General features: G+C 48.6%; 1 protein-coding gene across 8 annotated transcripts in view; it reads left to right on the top strand.

The window, feature by feature from the left end:
• The window catches only part of SMG6 (SMG6 nonsense mediated mRNA decay factor), a 90,726-nt gene that overhangs the window by 5,337 nt on the left and 67,949 nt on the right, over positions 1–17,440 (top strand). For all 8 annotated transcript variants that reach the window (XR_016459197.1, XM_031591707.2, XM_031591705.2 and 5 more), the window contains exons 5-8: positions 728–834; positions 1,946–2,024; positions 3,259–3,369; positions 4,035–4,247. Coding sequence is in view for 7 of the 8 variants with exons in the window: in XM_031591707.2 (XP_031447567.2) it covers positions 728–834; positions 1,946–2,024; positions 3,259–3,369; positions 4,035–4,247 (510 nt within the window). In the remaining variant the exon portion in view is untranslated. The remainder of the gene's footprint in view (positions 1–727; positions 835–1,945; positions 2,025–3,258; positions 3,370–4,034; positions 4,248–17,440) is intronic.

The raw sequence follows: 17,440 nt of genomic DNA, 5'->3' as shown, positions 1-17,440 counted from the left end.
CTCCTGAAGTCTTCTCCTGTTAATGGTATGCTGCATGCTGGACTCAGCACTCAGCGTGCTGCCCTTGCCAAGAGGTGGGCAGATGTATTCTGAATAGACAGCAGTGTGTTTGCAGGGAATCTCAGCTGTTAGAGAACATGTTGAACTAACTCCAGTGTATTAACATTTCTCAGCTTCCTTTGCAAAGAAAGAACTTTTTTGTATCGTCCCTTTGACTAGGGCTAATAAGGAGAAGGAGTGTCAGAGGTACCCTGGCTTGGCCTCAGATACTGAACAACTCGTACTTCTGTATATGGAATGCAGAAAAACGAATGAGGAAGGCTAACAGTTGGGCTCTCTCTGACGCATGACATTGATTGCCCTGAGCTGTGAGTGCAGGTGTGAGAACAGTTGGAAGAGGATATTTTAGTCAAGCTCCATTCCCAGAGAGATGTGTTTGTTTTAACCAGTTTATCTTCCTCACGTTTCTCTTGGACTGAATGAAGCACTGATTCTGAAACCTACTTCCTCTGAGCAAGAGCTAGGATGTTGCTGTAAAGGAGTAGATATTTGGAGGGTTGCTAATGCTGAACCAGTGCCACTGAGCCTTGTCATTTAATTCTGCAGCCTTTGTTTTTGACCTTCAGTTTGTCAGTGACTTCCTCTTAGCTCTTCACAGTCCCCATGAACACACAGGGTGTTAAGGTGAGTTGGGATGTGCAGTGACGTTCTGAATGCTTTGTTTCAGGTGAAGTATGCACTGATCAGTGCCCAGAGGTGTATGATTTGTCAAGGGGACATTTGTCGATACAGAGAACAAGCAAATGACACTGCAAACTATGGAAAGGCACGCAGGTATTGTGTTCTTCACCCCAGGGCTGAGTAAAGCTCTTCCTCTATCTAGTTACAAGGGATGCATCTCATTTCATGCATAAGCTTGCTTCTAGCCAAAGGAGTCTTTTCATGCCTCCTTATTGTACTGCAGTCCTGTGTAAATTAAAGGTATAGTGTGAACTGCTTTTCTATCCAAAAAACAACCCAGCAGATCCATCTTCCTCCAGCTGTGTGTTGTGGAAGTTGTCCTGTGCTGATCCTGCAGCAGGGAGTGTTTATGCTTCTGATGCTGGCAAACTGATATATTTTCTGCTAGCTTCCCAGCCAGGAGAGATTCCCATATGTGCCCATATGTTCTGACTGCATCAGAAGTTATTGGCACCTGTTGCTTCCTATCACTCTTATTTTGCCTGGCATACAGTACTTTTTCTGATCTTCTTTATTTTCCTGGAGCAAAGAGTGGTAGTGAGCAATTGAGCCCAGCATGGGGCCCTGAAACCCATGGAAGGTTGAAACAGGGTGGGGAAAGCTGCCTGTTTTTGAAGTGAGCACCATAGAGTACACTGATATCTTACAGGGCTGGAAGGAGCACAGCATGTTCATTATGCATCTGAACAGTGTTGACAGATTTGTGTGGCATGAAATAAGCTGGATAATACAACTGAGGAGAAATAGGAGGGAGGAATGAGCTGCTTCTTAACGGATGCCCCTTCTTCTGGGATAATTAAATAATGAGCTAAGCAGCCAGGAAGATTTGGTCCCAGCTGCCAAAAAGACTAAAAAGGGGGAGGAGAAAAAAGCGTTCTGCAAATAGCCTGTTTTCTGCCTGAGGCTGCACTGGAGACAACACTTAGTGGAGCTGGCTAAATGCTCATCTTCAGGCTGAGCCAAGAACATTTCTTTCTCCAGCTGTGTCTGCCTCTCCCTCTTGTCCTGTGCCCTGGCTTTTCCTCTCTGCACTGGGTACAGACTTACTAGCTGTGCACACTCATGCAGGCAGAGGGCACTTGTGCAAAGGGCCTGTTCAGTGCTGGGCTGCCAGTGCTGCAGAGGGAACTTTGTGCCCTCCACAGTGAGGAAGGCAACCTGATGTCCTTTCAGTAACTTTTTCCCTGGTTTTTCCATTCCTCAGCTGGTACCTGAAGGCTCAACAAATTGCTCCCAAAAACGGCCGCCCATACAACCAGCTGGCACTCCTGGCCATCTATACGGTAAGGTGTTCATCATACAAAGATGTAGCAAGCACAGGAAGAGGCTGTGGGATTCCATCTGGTGGATAAAGAGATTGTTTAAGGCAGCACTTCCAGATGTTTTTTGTTGTTTTTTTTTTTAAAAACAAAGTTGATGGCAGGGTGTGTTCAGTGGATTCCAGCTGTTGGCTCCTGGCTGCTTTGCTAGATACACATTACTGCCCCAGGCTATCTACATTTTTGGGACTGCTCTGCAGGCTGATGAGAGTGCACATGCATTAGAAGTGGGCTGCATTTAAGGTTTTGCGTGAGATTTTTGTACTTGAATAGTCTAAGTGACATCAACATGCAGCTTTCTTAGGTTTTAGTTTTGATGGCTCCTCTAGCCATGCAGGAAAGCTTGTTTCAAGGAAGATTTGGAGCAGATAAATGGGGGATCAGCCTGGGGCAGGGGACTGGTAAGGATCTCATTTGCAATACTGAAAAGACTTTTTTTTTTTTTTTGAATATTAGTTCAGAACTGCATGGTTTAGAAATGCAGTTTCCTTGTGGCTGAGAATGACTTTTCTGACTCCCCAAGTGGGACTTAAGGCTGCCAAGTATCCTGCCCTGCTGTGGTGTTCTGTAAGGCTCTAAATGGCTGTGGGTTTCGATGGTATAAAGACTCAAGGAGTGATATCTTACAGTATTCCCTGCAGCAGGGCTGTGGGTGAACAGATGCTGAGAGGTGGCTCAAGTGGCAGACTGAGATAAGGAGGGCATCTTTCACCACAGGCAGGAGTCTGGCAAAACTTCCTGTATTCCTGTACCTCTGTGGAGTAATTTCCATATTCATGACAATGTTGAAAGGAGGTTTTTTTGTTTTTTTTTTTTCCTGAACTGTCAGGAATTCAGAATTTATACTGATGCCCTTTATTACTATGTCTGCTGAGAGATTTTTTTGTGAGCTCCTGGGTTGATGGCTTCTATAGCAACCTCAGGGCTAGAGCAAGCAGGTCTGCAAGCTGTAGTGTCAGCTGCCCTCCCTAACCCTGGTGAAATGTTTGTGCTGAATGTTGTAGATAGTCACGAATGTGGATGGAGAAGGGTCCAGCTTGTTTGTAGGACTGCTCTTACTCTGTGAATATCTGTCTCCCAGGCACTATTGAGGGAGAAGGAAAGTGTATTGAGGAACATGGAAAGTGAATGGCGCGGGGGCTTTGCCCTGAGTTTCCCAGAATGAATGCCAGCTCTGAGTTTGGTTGTGTTTTTGCAGAGGAGAAAGCTGGATGCTGTCTACTACTACATGCGCAGTCTAGCAGCTAGTAACCCCATCCTCACAGCCAAGGAGAGCCTCATGAGTCTGTTTGAAGAGACAAAACGCAAGGTGAGTCTTGGAGCTGGGCTGTGGGATGCTGCAGCTGCCTGAGCTGACCCACAGCTGGAGAGCTGCAAACGGGGGAGAAGGGTGATGGTGACTTTTGGTCTTGGAGTCTTACGAGTCTTACTTGTAAGAAATTCCATGTTGGGAGTTGGAAGAAAAACAAAGTCTTCCAAATGATGGCATTTTTTTGCCTCTCCTCTGTCTGATTTTGGGGTTGCTTAGGCAGCTGAATCTCTTAATTCTGTCACAAACTGTAAAACAGCCGAGCTCAGTAAGGGCTGGAGGTCGCTGTGGTTTGCAGCATGGCCTCAGCGTGCAGTTTGGTCGTTGCCTTATTCCATAGGTGTCCCATAGTGGTAGGAAGGAGAAGCTGCAGTCCCTTTGTGCCTCAAATCAAAGATGCAGCATGTTGACTGTTAAACACTGCTAGGAACTGGATACAGCTTTCCCTCTCCCATTGAGCAATCAGAGTTAAAAAAAAAAATATTAATAATAAAGATCTCTTACCCTGCACTACAGGAGTAGTGTCAGAAACCAAATTTTGGACTGTCAGTGAGTTACTGTGGTTTTTAAGCTGGGACAAGAGCCAGTTTTTCCGTGTAAATAAAATGATATATTTTTCTTGAACTTTTCTCCCTGGATGATCTAACCATGTCCTATCTTCACAGGCAGAACAGATGGAGCAGAAGAAGCACCAGGTGCTGGAGCTGAGCCCCAGCCATCGAGGGAAAGGCAAGAAGTCCACGTTGCGACAAGTTGGAGACGATGCCACACGGCTGGAGATTTGGATCCATCCTTCCCACCCCCGCTCCTCTCAGGGCCACGAATCCGGCAGAGATTCTGAGCAGGACAATGGTCTTGGGAACCTCAGCCCCAGCGACGTGAGTACTGCAGGAGGCGGCTGCTGGCTTTGGTGTCGTGTGTTTGGAATGCAGTGGAATGACACTGGATCTGTTTTGCTTTCCTGTTGCTAAATTTTCCAGTGTTTTGGCTTCCCCTATGGGAGCTGTGCCTGGGTCAGGCTGAGGAGTTGGTGACCTCGTGCCTCTCATGTTTAAAGCATGTTGTTACCATCCATTTCTTGGCAGCGTGTGCTGGTGAGGCTGATATGGAATAGGAGAGGCACAAACAGAAGAAGCAGAAAATGCCTCTTCTGGAGGCTCTAACTTGGGTGAGGTTACCGGTGGGAAATGAGGTCAGATGCTGGAGACCAGGGTTAATGGTGACCAAGTAGCTCTACTGCATGTTATGGAAGCGGGTCATTTGTCCCGTTGCCAGGTGGTTGGAAGTTTGCATTGGGGATGTGAAAACTGTGGTTTTAATTTCCATGGTATGTGTTGTATTTGCATTACTTGTTCTGCTGAGAGGCCAGACTCTCTGGTTTCTTCTGTAAGGATTAAAAATGTGACTGGCAGCATCTCTCATCGGTCTGTTTGATCTGTACCTTGTGCAAGGAGCCCGAGTGAACTCTGTTTGTCAGGCACTGGAATGTAGGCAAAGACAGTGATGGTTGGAAGCTCATCCTCTAGGAATCCTCACACTGCTTTGGCACATGTGGCCTGCAAGAAGACTTGCCAGGGAGCTCTGGACTGCCTGTCCTAAAATGGCTGTTAAGGATGTGAGTTTAGCAGAACTGGGAAGGTCTTCTCTGCATACTGCGGGGCCCAGAGCTTCTCAAATATGATTGCACTTTTGTAACTAGTTTGTGACTTCAGCTGGGTGGAACTGGGGCGAAGTCTTAGGGCTTTGAAAGATAAGCTCTGGCACACTGCAGCAGCATTTTTTGGATGTTACTGCCCTCGGTTGTTTTCCCTCTCCTCAGCTTCTCTTCTGGAGACCTTTGCTGCCTCAGCATTGTTGAAAGGAATGTGCCAAGCTTTAGGGTTTCCATAAATCACTGATACAGAGCTTTTATATAAAATGCTGTGAGAGTTTTTGAGGCACTGGGAGTTTCTCTTCTGCAGTACTGCCAGGTGAGGTAGCATAGCCACTAGCAAAGTGGGGGGCAGTGATGTTTGGTTGTTTAGGGTGTGATGATGTTTGCTAGAGCTTGCTCTTGGTCTGTTCTGTGAGGGCTGTGCTTTCTGAAGTGCAGGCCACTGGCAATGCATGTTCAGATCGCACAGCCTTACTCTTCATCTCTTCATCAGTTTGAAATATTGGCTCATGGAAAGGTTCTCTGGTGCCGAGGGGCTGCAAATGAGAAACACAAAGGCAAAAGGGCAGGGGAGTGGAAGGTGCAGGTTTGGGCACTGTGTTCTTTGCAGCCAAGATTTTTCTGCTCGGGCTGCAGTGCTGCACCATTCCACTCATGTTGTTGGTGCAACTGTTTGTGGATCTGAACCGTGACTGTGTCACCAAACTGACCTGGATTAAAAATAACCAGGTGAGGAAGAAATCTTACATCTGCATCACTCCCAAAGTTCCCGTGTGCTGAAGCTGGGACCGGATAAAAAGCTGCAGCAATTTGGGAGGCTTTTGTGTGCTTTCAGGGGGTTGGAGAGAAGCTGAGGAACCTGCATGTTGCCACTGTGTGGCACTGTTTGGCCTCGGAAGGCCCTGCGTGGGCCAGAGGAGGCAGCAGCCTCGGTCCTGGCAGCGCCTCTGCCTCCAGCAGATGCGTTCCCCATGCAGGCTGGGGCAGAAGGGAACTGCTCTTCTCCCGGGGGAAGTGTGCCAGTGCTTGCGTGTCATCATAGGGAAATGAGTCTAAACTGTGTCCTTGCCTCCTTGTACCTTCCTTGGTGGTTTTAGCCCTTGAAAAGGCTGAAGCTGTGTTCTTTCATCTATTCTGACAGTTGAGACCTGCGGGTAGCTCCTCGGGCATCAGCTGTTGCTGAGCCAAAGAATGGAATTGTATAGGATAAAATGTGTAAGTGTTCAGCTTTCAGGAGCAGATACAATGCAATCATAGAACCCAACAGATCTGACTGCATTCAGGCAGAGGTATAGGGAGAGGCTGGGCAGGGAGATGCTGAATGCATCCCTCCTGGGACCTGCACATCTGCGCACTGTACCTGTCAGTGTCTGCTCTGTGCATACTTCTACGGTGCTGCGGTGCTTTTTTTGTTTTTTTTTCCCTCTCTCTGTAGCCCTGTATAAAAACAGAAACATCACAACTTTATTTCAGGGTTAGAAGTTAGCTGAAAGGAGTAAATAAAGTGTGACCGCAAGGCTGCAGAAGGGCGGTTCGTGCTGCAGCTATCACTGTGACGAAGACAGGCGGTGTGCAGGGCTGGCAATTTGCCTTGGCACTCTCTGTTTTGGTAGAGAATTGGCATAGCTGCTTTTTCCACTGTTTGCTATGTCGTGTTATTGTAGGTAAATGGAGAACTGAAAGCATGTGCCACTTGTCTACACCAAGGGCTGCGCATCTTCCCAAGTAATGATTTGGCAGTGCTGGCATGGAGGACATGGGACAAAGCAAGCAGAAGTGTTTGGGTCACAGCCTCCCTTTTTGTGGTTGGGGTTTGTCCGTTACGTCTGCAGCCTTTTGGAGTTTCATTCTGTTTTTCTTTTGGCTGTTTTCTGTGGTCTCTCATACGTTGTGTGCTTCTAGGTGTGCAGAGACTTGAGAGTGCAGAGTGATCCGGTGCCCTGCTTACCTGACTTTGTGTAGGAATCCACTAAGAAAAGCAAAAAAGGAGACTGAATCAATGGGCAGCTATACTGGGCAGGTATATTGGGCAGCCATATAGCTGTGGAGCTGAGTCCTACTTGTTCTGTGCCACTAGTTTCGTTTGCCTTGGGTCTATATTGATCTTAAACGTGATAGTACTGTCTGCAGCTTACTGCGCAGGCTGTGAGTTGGTAGAGTAAACAGGGCATATGTACTGTCAGTCTCTTGAGAAAGTGTTAATATTACACTAAGTTTGAGATTTTAATCACCCCTGTCAGGAAACGCTGAGTTACGGTTCCCACAGTTGCAGTTGCCTGCTGCCCGTGCTCTGCAGTAGATACTTCCTAATGTTATCACGTAGCATGAGTGCACTAATAAAGATTACTGCATAGTTGCAGCTGGGATTATGGAAGAGAGGTTTTCCCTTGGCATAACAGTAATTGAATAATACTTCTCTCCAGATGTCTGAATGCTTTGGAATCGTTAAAGAATTAAGCCTTCTGGGCCCTGTGTGAGAGGCCAATCTTGCAGAGCCATCAGAAGGTTGGTAGAGCCATCAAAAAAGCTCCTAGGAAAGCTAAGACCAGAGTTGAGATCTGCTGTCCCAGCTCTGTGCATTGGTGCAGGAACCTTCCTGTTTCTGCTCAACCTGCTGGTTAGGAACAGAGGTGTTGCTTTTGCCTGGTGCTGGGTGCTCTTGGAGCAACAACCCTTTTTCATAGGATCATAGAATATCCCAAGTTGCAAGAGACCCGTAGCAATCATCATGTCCAAGTCCTGGCTCCATATGACCACCCAAAAATGTGTAAGCAGCGTGTATCTTTGAGTGTTTGTATTTTCTTTCAGGTGAATGGTGCTGTTTTTCTCAGCTGCTTCCATCGACCAAGTCCTAGAATATGAGATGAGTGTTAAGCATGCAGGGAGATGGTCCACTACCTGAAACCTTTTGGGAGAAGGATGAGGTCACTGTCTTCATAAAGCAGGAGAGATTGTGAGACCTGTCCTTTTTTTCCTCTAGGTCTGGATTTAGACAACTGAGAACTTATATGACAGTGCCTGTATGAAGTTATCTTTACGATAGCTTTGGCTGTGATTCTTTTCTTTCATTCTGAGATAAGACATTTGCAAGGATTCTCACTTTCTTTCTTAGTTCTTCTCCTCTGCTTACTTTATGTGACGCCTATTATTTATCTGTACACCATGAATGCTACATTCACTTACACCTCTGCAGCCTATTCATGGTCCAAGGCAGGAGAAAGGCGGTTAGGGAACAACTGTGCTCCTGGGGGCTGTCTAAAGCTCTGCCTTGATGGAGGGCACGTGTCATTAGCTGGGAAAAGGGTCACTGTCCCAGTCAGCTCCTGCACTTTTCACATCCGTTTTTCCGTGGCTGTGTTTGTTGTTTGTCCTCTGTGTCCTTGTTCCTCTTGGGCAGCAGTTGTTCTGGGCTGACTCCTTCTCCTGGCTGGTTTCAGGCAGTGCAGCTTTTCCTCTGGGGTTTTACATCTGGAGAGAAGTGGGATCAGACCTTCTGTTTATCCGTTAGAAATTTTGGTGGGTGGATTCTGGCCATTTGTGCTTCATCAGCCTGTCCTCTGCTGGGACCAGTCACACTGAGTAACAGTAGTGACCTGTGCTCAGTGCTGGGGTGGCCCTACTGTCACTGCCTGCAGTCCCCAGGAGTGTCTGGTTTGTTAAGAGGCTGCTGTGATGTGAACTGAGCATCTGCAAGCATGGCCCAGCTTACCTTGTGCAGATACCCCAGAGAAACATCCCTATTTGAGAGCAGCTCCTTTTGCTCTCAGCTTTTTCATTATACACAACTAGAAATTAATGACAGACTGAAGTGGAAATGATGTATTGCTGTAATGATGGCTGCTCTTCCATACAGGTGGACAAGAAGCCACTTGGGAGACTCATTAATCTGAGGCATCTGCCCCCCATTCTGCTGCCTGGCTGATGGGTCCAGCATGGCTGGGCAGCACTTCTGGCAGTGTGAAAGCATGGGCATGCAATACAGCAGGCTCTGCATTCACTGCCTGCCTTCCTCTCACTGCTGGGATGCAAAGGGTAACCCTGCAGGCTTGCGTGGTGCTCTGAAAGCTCACAGGTTAACTTTTGTCTGTGTTATTTACACCCAGCATTGCACACATGTATGGAGAATGGAGGGAATAGAAACCACGGGACCAGCAGTGCTCTCTGCTGAAGCCTTTTCTCACACCTGTTATATGTTCGAGCTGCACCAGGGCAGTGCCATAGGTGGGTCCCCAAAAGGAGGGGACACAGGAGGTGGGTTTCTCTCACTGCAGGGTATACCCAAGGTCTCACAGCAGGGTGGTGGGTCAGGCTGCCATCAGCACCTTTTTTGCAGGAAGGCAGCTGCTCTCAGCTCAGGAAGTTTGTCTACGCTTAGGTGATGCTGTCTATGGTCTGGTGCAGAATGATCTGCCCTTACTGTCAGGGGAGGGCAGTGCTTCCCCTCCAGCCTGCTGCTTGCTGCTCTGTTGCCTTGTATTTGACTCGAAGCTTGGCTGTGCTGTAGTCCTCCTCTGAGCCTCCCCTATGGCACAGAGAGAATCTGCGGGGTGGGAACGTTGAGCACTAGCAATCAGCAGAGGGCTGCCCCTCCTTATTCCTCTCCTTTACCCACCACCCACGTGAAAAGGCAGCGGGAGATGTTGAATCCCTAATTTTTATGCCCAAAGCAGTACTTGAGAAAGAGAAACCTGGAGTTCCATCTGCCCTGCCCAGCAGCCTCCTTCTCTCACCCCCACAAGCTGGCAGGAAGCAGTTGGGTTTGGTTACTCATTCGTGGAGGTCAGGACTAGGTCTGGGTTTTTTTTTTTCCCCTTTGTGTTTAGGAAACGGTTTACAAACTGTTTTGAGCACGGGGGAGCTGGTAGCGTGCGAAAGAGGCTTCTCAGCCTCTTTACTGTAGGACTCATGTTAATTCTCTGCCTTGCCTCCTTTCCTGCAATCTCTTTCTTGGTTGGCAGCGGTAGTATTTCTGAGTGCTTTCCCCAACCTGCAACCCCTCCACCTCCTAATATGACCTCAGGTCACCAAACCACCTCAGGGCTTTATTTTTACTCGAGCCGTTTGGTGTCACACGGTGAGATTGGTTTCTTCCCCCAGCAGTGAGGAGCCTTCAGTGCAGAGGAAGTAAAAGAGTGCCAGGCTGCAGTTGAAGCTGGTTAAACACTAAAACCACACTCGTAGCCTCTCTGGGCTTGAGACGTGACATTCAGCCATGCAGCTAGCACTGACATTTTTGCCGACCAGTTGTGCACCCTCTCTGCATGCATTTATAACTTCTTTAAAACTCTGATCCTTTTTAACTTCTAAAACCTCCTCAGCTGTGGTTTATGCGTTAGCAATCCGACCAAAAAAAGCACGAGACAGAACAAGACCCTACAGATCTCCCATTGATGCTCGGCACCGCTCTGCTAGAGCTCCCACAGCTCAGAACTGCTCATAGAGCCTGGTTACCCGTAGAACGTGTGTGTGCATGTCATGTAGAACCCATGTGTTGCTTTCCAGCACAACCTGACCTTTTGCCACTGCCCGGATAGTGAAGGCTAAGCTATGGGTAAGAGTTTCTAGAAGTTGGTGTTGATTTTTATTATTTTTTTTAAACTTATTTTTAGACCACATCGGTGGTTTTATCTGACTGTGAAGAACAAGGCAGGGTCTGATGTTACTTGAGGGGGAGAAACATCGACGTGTTCTCCTTCCTATAACAAGCATCTGGTGCTAATGTGGAAGAGGGTGGTGGATCAGAGGTGGGAGCCCTACAAAGACATCAGTGGCTTACCCCTGGGTGAGGGGCTCTGCTGTATCCCAGTGCTCAGAGAGGCTGTGCGGAGTAGGGGGGCAAAGCTTCAAGTTCCAACAGGCTTCTCATACCCTAAAACCAAGCACAATCAGCCAGAAACCGCCGTTCCCTGTCAGTCACTCTTTCCTCATTTCCTCTCCTGCTGGTGCTGATCAGCCAGGGATTTGTGTGTAACCAAACCCCCTCCTGCTGCTGCACATGAGCCCTTTCTCTTAGCAGCGGGTTGGATGATCCAGGCACTGCAGAGCGGTGCTGGGAAGGGAGGGTTTGCACTTCAGACAAGAATGCTGCAGGAATTGGCAGCGCTGGTAAAGGAAGTAAAATGTCTAATAGCAGGACTGGGAAATTTCCCAGAGCAGGGTGAAGGCTGTTAGGCAGTGATTGCTCTTGAGCCTTTCTTGTTAGTCTAACCTTGATCTCTGTCTGATGTTGGCCCAGTTCGACTTTTTCTGTTGTACACTGGCTGGGTTGGCATCTCATATTCCACAGCCAAACCCTTATTTCTGCCATGGGGAATATTTATTTCTTTCCAGTGTCGAATGAGGCACTTCCAGCCAGATTCCGTATCCACTGTGGAGGTGGATATTCAGAAAGAAACTTCCTTCCGGAGGATCAGGGAGTGGAACCTGCTGGAATCTGTGTCATTTCCTCTGTCCTTGGCTCTACTCTTCCTCCCCAGCAGATTTCATTGCTGTGCGATTCAGAGTGGAGAGGGAGATGCCTGAGTGCCCTGCATTGCACTGTCCAGGTAGGAGCAAAGGCTCCGGATGGATCCGAATGCAGCAGGACAGCTGTGTGATGCTCACACGTGGATCCAGCTCAGTCCTGTGGGAGCTGTACTGAGCTCAGCCTGGCTGCCACCGCCCTGTCCCTCATTGCTGAGCACAGCTGGGAGAGCAGGAGTATGGCGAGCTGCTGATGATAACGCTGTCATCCTTCTGGAAGGCTGTGCCTCTGCTCAGCCCATTGTCCGAATGTCTTCTCTGTTGGCCTAACTCATGTTAGAGTTATGTCTTTACTGTCCTCACCATTCTTAATCTCTCTCATTATCTTCCCACTTTGTGCTTGAACCCCACAAATAATGTGCTCTGGGATAGCGAAGAAGGCTGACAACATCCTGAGCTACATGAACAGATTTCTTATGGCCTGAACTCATTGCACGTTTCTCAGTGTCAGTTTTCTATCGCAGGAAGAGGATGCTGTTCACTCCTGGCACACAGTATGTATTTGAGTATGAGCTGCTTTTGCTGCTTGGAGCCGCTTCAGCACACAGCATGCAGCCTGCCTTACCTGCTGGACAGAGAGCAGTGCTGCCTGGGTCATCTCTCAGTGCTTAACCAGATGCAGTCTGGAAGAGCTGAGCTTGTATCCTAAATGACCTGCAGCATCAGAGCCAACTCGTGAAAAGTTTTGTGCTGAAAGTTAACTTGATATCTCAGCTGAGGACCCTCTCTGGCATGTTTGCATAGATTCATAGAGTTTATGGCCAGCAGGGACCATTAGATCATCTGGTGTGATCTCCTGTATATCACGGGTCCTTCAATTTCACCCGGCTACTCCTCTGTGAAGCCAAATAACTTGTATTTGGCTAAAGCAAAACTTCCAGAAAGACATCCAGCCTTGAGAGTCCACCCTCTTCCTGGGGAGTTTGTTCCAGTGATAACTGCACCGGTTCTGAAACATTTGTGCCTTATTTCCAGAGTGAACGTTTCTCGTTTATTCTCGTGCTTTTCAGTTCTGCTAGTGTAAAGGGCCCTGAAATGCCACGGAGATACTTTGCACGCTGCAATCAAACCACCTCCCAGGCTTTCCTGATACACTAAACAGATTGAGCTGTTTAAGTTTTTTCACTGCAAGACGTTATTTCTAGTGTTTGAATTGCTTTTATGGCTGTTTGTTGGAACTTTTCCAGTTTTTTCAGCATCTCTTTAAAAACAAGGGCACCAGAACTGGATGTGGTATTTCAGTGTCAGTCTCATCAGTGCCGTATATAGATGTAAGCGTGCTGTCCAGTGCCTGCCCTGTGCGAGGGACGCGTTAACCCTTCTGCTGGACGTTGCTCTGGGAATCCCTGAAGCCTTTCTGCAGGAGCTGCCCCGGATGCAGCCTCCAGGAGGCTGATTTTCCACCATCTGAGACGTATGATGTGGCACTTAGTGTTGGGAAAACCCAGATTATGAAACAATTGTAATAACTTGATGTGACTGTAACCATCAGTGCTTATTGTTCCCTTTGTACCATAGGCAGGGGCAACCGGATTTTCTTTCAGTTCATTGACAGCAACACTGATAGAAAGCCTCTGCTTACCTATTTCCATCCAGTTTAGTGAGGGTTGCTACTTTTGAAGATGTTAATTCAATCAGGTTTTAACTTATTTAATCACCATGTGCTGGTTTTAGTCTATTTTTTTATTTGAGAATGTTGCACGTTACTGATTTAAATGCTCTACAAGCAGCTTAGGTACAGGTCTGGTTGAAAACGAAATCACATGCGTAAAAACACTCTAGCTGACCTGTTTTCTGTAAATTGAATGTGCTACTAGTGGCTTCATGATTAAATCATATCAAACGTCCTTGTAGGCCAGGTATTTGTTTCAGAGACAGCGAACTCACCGCTGCTCGATTTTGCATTGCTAACACGCACCATTTTCTTGCTTATGTTCCTCATCTCACCTGCTTCCTGCAGCGATGAAGAGGAATAAATCAAAAGCTCGTCGGCTGTGCTGAAGGGCTTCCTTGCTGCTGCTTTTTCTCTTGCTGGGATGCTGCCTTGTAAATCGTAAAGCCAAGAGATGCGTCTTGGAGCCACAGCTGCTGCAGCCCAAAAGATCAGGAAGGCTGCAGGAGTGTATCAAATTTTCTTTACCTGTGAATGAGTTTTCTGTGCCTCAAGGCCGTGATACATCAGGCTTCCCTCTTTTTTCCACGTCATAGTAAATTGGATTTTCATTCATGCGGTCTCTCATGTTTAGGTATGGGGACTCTCATTGGAGTTGCTTCTATTGCTACAAAAATGAATCCAATTCAGGGCAGGACATTGTGCTGCTAAACAGATACCTGCACTAGAACGTGTGGCCAGGAGAAGCCAAGTGAAGCTCTGTATCCATATACACTTGCAGGTGGTACGTGAAGAGGAATTATGCAGCATCCTTGGTTTCAAGAAGCAATCTGTGCTCGGTGCTGCTGCACTGAGATACTGCCATGGGGAGCAGCATCCAGAGCTGGACCTTGCAGGGTAGGGACAGCATGGGCTAAGAGCTGGGTTGGCGTTCAGCTGAAGGATATGTAAGGGAGCAATAACAGTCAATGTGGGATATCCAGCCCTGGAGCTGGGAGGGAGGTACAGCATGCTTGATGTGCCTGGATTCCCAGCAAAGCAGCTGTGCCTGGAAAAGCCTGGCTGCCCAAGAAACCCTGCAAATATTTGGGATGAGTGTGGTACGTGTTTTGGAGCTGAACTGTGTGGCTCTGTGGTCTGTGTCCCAACCCCTCATCACTGAGGATACCCCAGACTTCGGGGAGCATCCCGCAGTGCTCCAGCCCCTTCCACTCTGGTGGAAGGCAGCGTGTTCGTTGCAGGCAGTTTTGCATCTGGTCTCTTGATTAATGGACTTGTCTTTTGCAGCCTATTTTGACTCTGACACTGCTTTCTGCTCCACAGATGCTTTGCTGATGTTGAAGAAAGTTTGCCTCGCTTGATAAAGACCAGATCCTGAAATTTACTTCCAAACCTGAAGTAACAATTTTTAACTTGAAACACTTTTTTCCCCAGGAGTCGCTGCTCCAGAATCCTTCCCTTATTTGGTGCCTCCTTCACAGCTGGGGCTGATGCTCAGGTGCCAAACTCTGTGCACTCCCTGCAGCTAGCCAAATGGGTCCGTGGCTCTGCTTCTCGACCCGCCTCGTGGCACTCCTTTTCCTGTGCGCCCTGATGGCATTTCCTGTGTTTCTGCACGAGGGTGGGAGGCATTTTCAACCCTTTATAATCATGGCACAGTCTCTTGAGGTTGGGTCTTGCTTTCTTCGTTTCTGGCTCGAATCACGCCAGACCTTCCTCTCAGCTGTCTGACCGCCTCTGTTCTGTGTGCTGTCAGGACATCCTTGTCATGGCTGCTGTGATTTGAGCTGGCTGTTCAGGGCTGTTGCTGTCTCTGCACTGAGGTGCTTGGAGTGGAGTTGTTAGTCACTGTTGATTTCTTCCATGGCAACAAATCCACTTTGGTTGGAGGTGCGGTGTGTGAATGCTCCCCGAGCAGCAGTGGATTGCTTCCTCTGGTGAGGTTGCTTCTTCCCAGGTGGATTTAGTCTGTCTGCACATGCTGACTCATGACAGCCGAAACAGCTGTTTTCAGCTTCAGGCACTACTGTGTGCAGGGACCCCTTCTTCTCCTTGACAGCTGGTTTGTTTTTATAACTAATGCCTTCACTATATGCTCATAACTTCCATATCGGTGATGCCCGCTGTTCAGCTGGAAGGGACAAAGTCTCTTTTTTTGACGTAACTTTATTGATGCATCAACATTACTTGGTGGGCTCTTCCCGTGCAATTGACTGGGACCTGCCCCAAGGAGCAGAGCAGTGATGTGTGTAGGGAGCCCTACATCCCAGCATGGGCACCAGGACCATTCTGAGGAATCTCCTGGAGGGGGACCCGCTCTTGAATTGCGCAGTGAGTCAGATGAATCCAATGGAATTGTTGCAGGTCTCTTGCTAACAGCTTTGGGGCAGTGAGTGGGGCTTTGGGGAAGTGTTCCTCTCCTTTGTGCAAATGCAGAACAGCGGGTGATGGGACTTCCTCCTCCTCCTCCCTGCTGCGGGCTGCTCGGTGGAAGTCGCTGTTTCCCTCCAGCCGTGAGAAGCAGCATTTGACAGGAGGAGCAGAGAGGGCTCCTGCAGACCGAGGGGCAGGTGAGTCACCAGGGAAAGAGTCATTCGGAGAAAAGCCCAGTCAAAGCAGCCCGTGGCCCTGGCGTGAACTCGGAGATGAAAGGTCCAAAGTTAAGTGATGAGCTCATCAAAACCTTGAGGCTGTGAGAGAAAAAGTGATGAAACAAGCACGAGAGGTGCCTGCATGAGGTGCCACAGCACTGGGGCACACAGGTCTCAGCCTGGGCTTGCTGCTGCTTGCTGAAGTTGGCGAGAGGGATAAAATGCGCTTCTTTCCTAGAGGCGTGCATCCTGCTTCCTTTAGAAAAAAAACTTGTGTTTATGTATGCACACATGCATGTCCCAATTCAGCACTGATTCCCGTGTTGTCCTTGGGATTGGTGATGAAAAGACTGAGCTGGAAGCTTCCAATGGATTCAGCACAGGTCCTCTGGTCCTGCTGCAGCTCTGTCCCTGGGTGAGCGCTCTGTGCGTGTCCCCACTGGGTGCAGGGGCACTTCCCATTCAAGGTGGGGAGTTTGGATTCTCCCCTGCTGATGCAAAAGCACTGCTGACATTGCAGAGCAACTGTTCCCAGGGCTGTGGGCTGCATGTGGGCCTAGGGGAAGGACTGGTGTCCTTATTTCTTATTTTCCGTGCGTGTGCCGCCTTTGAAGCTCTGAGCTGCCTTGGTGTCTTAAAGAGGATGGTAGAAATACAGCCCTCCTAACGTTGCTGGCAAAGTGAATAAGGGCTTAGCTCAGCTGTCCCAGTATTCCCCAGTCTCTTTGGGTTTCATCTGCAGAGTTAATAAAATGGTGGCAAATAAAGTCAGGTTCCAGTGGAAAAGGGCTCTTTAGGGCAGCAGTAAAATAGTGAGTAAGCAAGAACCCCTTGCTGCGGGGGCCAGTTTAATTGGTCTGGCTTGTTTTATGAGACAGGTTTTATGTTGAAACTTGCACATGGCCCAGGAGCGACTCTGCAGCAGGGCATCATTCTCCTGCATGGGTCCTCCGGGAGTGCAGCCTGGGTTAATTACACCTCACCGAGCCGTCGCACCTTGCCAAGCTGCTTGCATACAGAACCATGGGAGCTGGGGAGTTGAGCAGATGCAAGCAGAAGGCAGCTGCCTCGTGTTCTACCCGGTGCCACTTGGTTGAGCATTGTCCTGCCTGCCAGCTCTCCTTCGCTCTGTCTCTCTGACCCCCTCGGAAATGGAAAGGATGCTGCTGAGCTTTGCAGAGGGATTCAGGGTATAAAATTGATGTGTGAATAGGAGCGGAGTGGCGGTGCTGGACCGGCGTCTCCTCGTGCTGTGCTCAGGGTCTGGCTTTTCTCATCGTGGTGAGGCTGTGCAGGCGCTGGATGAAAGCTGCCTGTTGGGGAGAAGGTATGAGAGGGGCCAGGCTGCTCCTGGGTGACACAGCCACCTCCAAGGTCACACAGAGTGACTCTGCCACCCACAGCCTTCTTCAGAGCTATTCAGATAAGGATGGGGAAAGCCCAGCTTGCTGCTGAGCTAGCAAAGGTGGCCTGGAGCAGCAGTAAAGAACGAATGGAGTTGGATTTTGGTGTTGTTGGACCTCAGTTGGGCAGGAAGCTGCCATCACACAGAGTGCTATAGACAATTTGCTCTGCATCCACACTGCTCCGCCTTCTGCTAGGAACTGCAGAGAAATGCCAAGCCCTGCCTAGCATCTCTGTTGCAGCCTCGCAGGGGCTTTCCTGACAAACCCAGGCTCCCTCTTTGCAGTT

This window comes from Phasianus colchicus, chromosome 21 (genome assembly GCF_987193195.1).
Source record: "Phasianus colchicus chromosome 21, bPhaCol1.hap1.1, whole genome shotgun sequence".
Classification (NCBI taxonomy): domain Eukaryota; kingdom Metazoa; phylum Chordata; class Aves; order Galliformes; family Phasianidae; genus Phasianus; species Phasianus colchicus.
The sequence above is the reverse complement of the archived record's forward strand: the minus strand, read 5'-3'. Positions and strand labels throughout refer to the sequence as shown.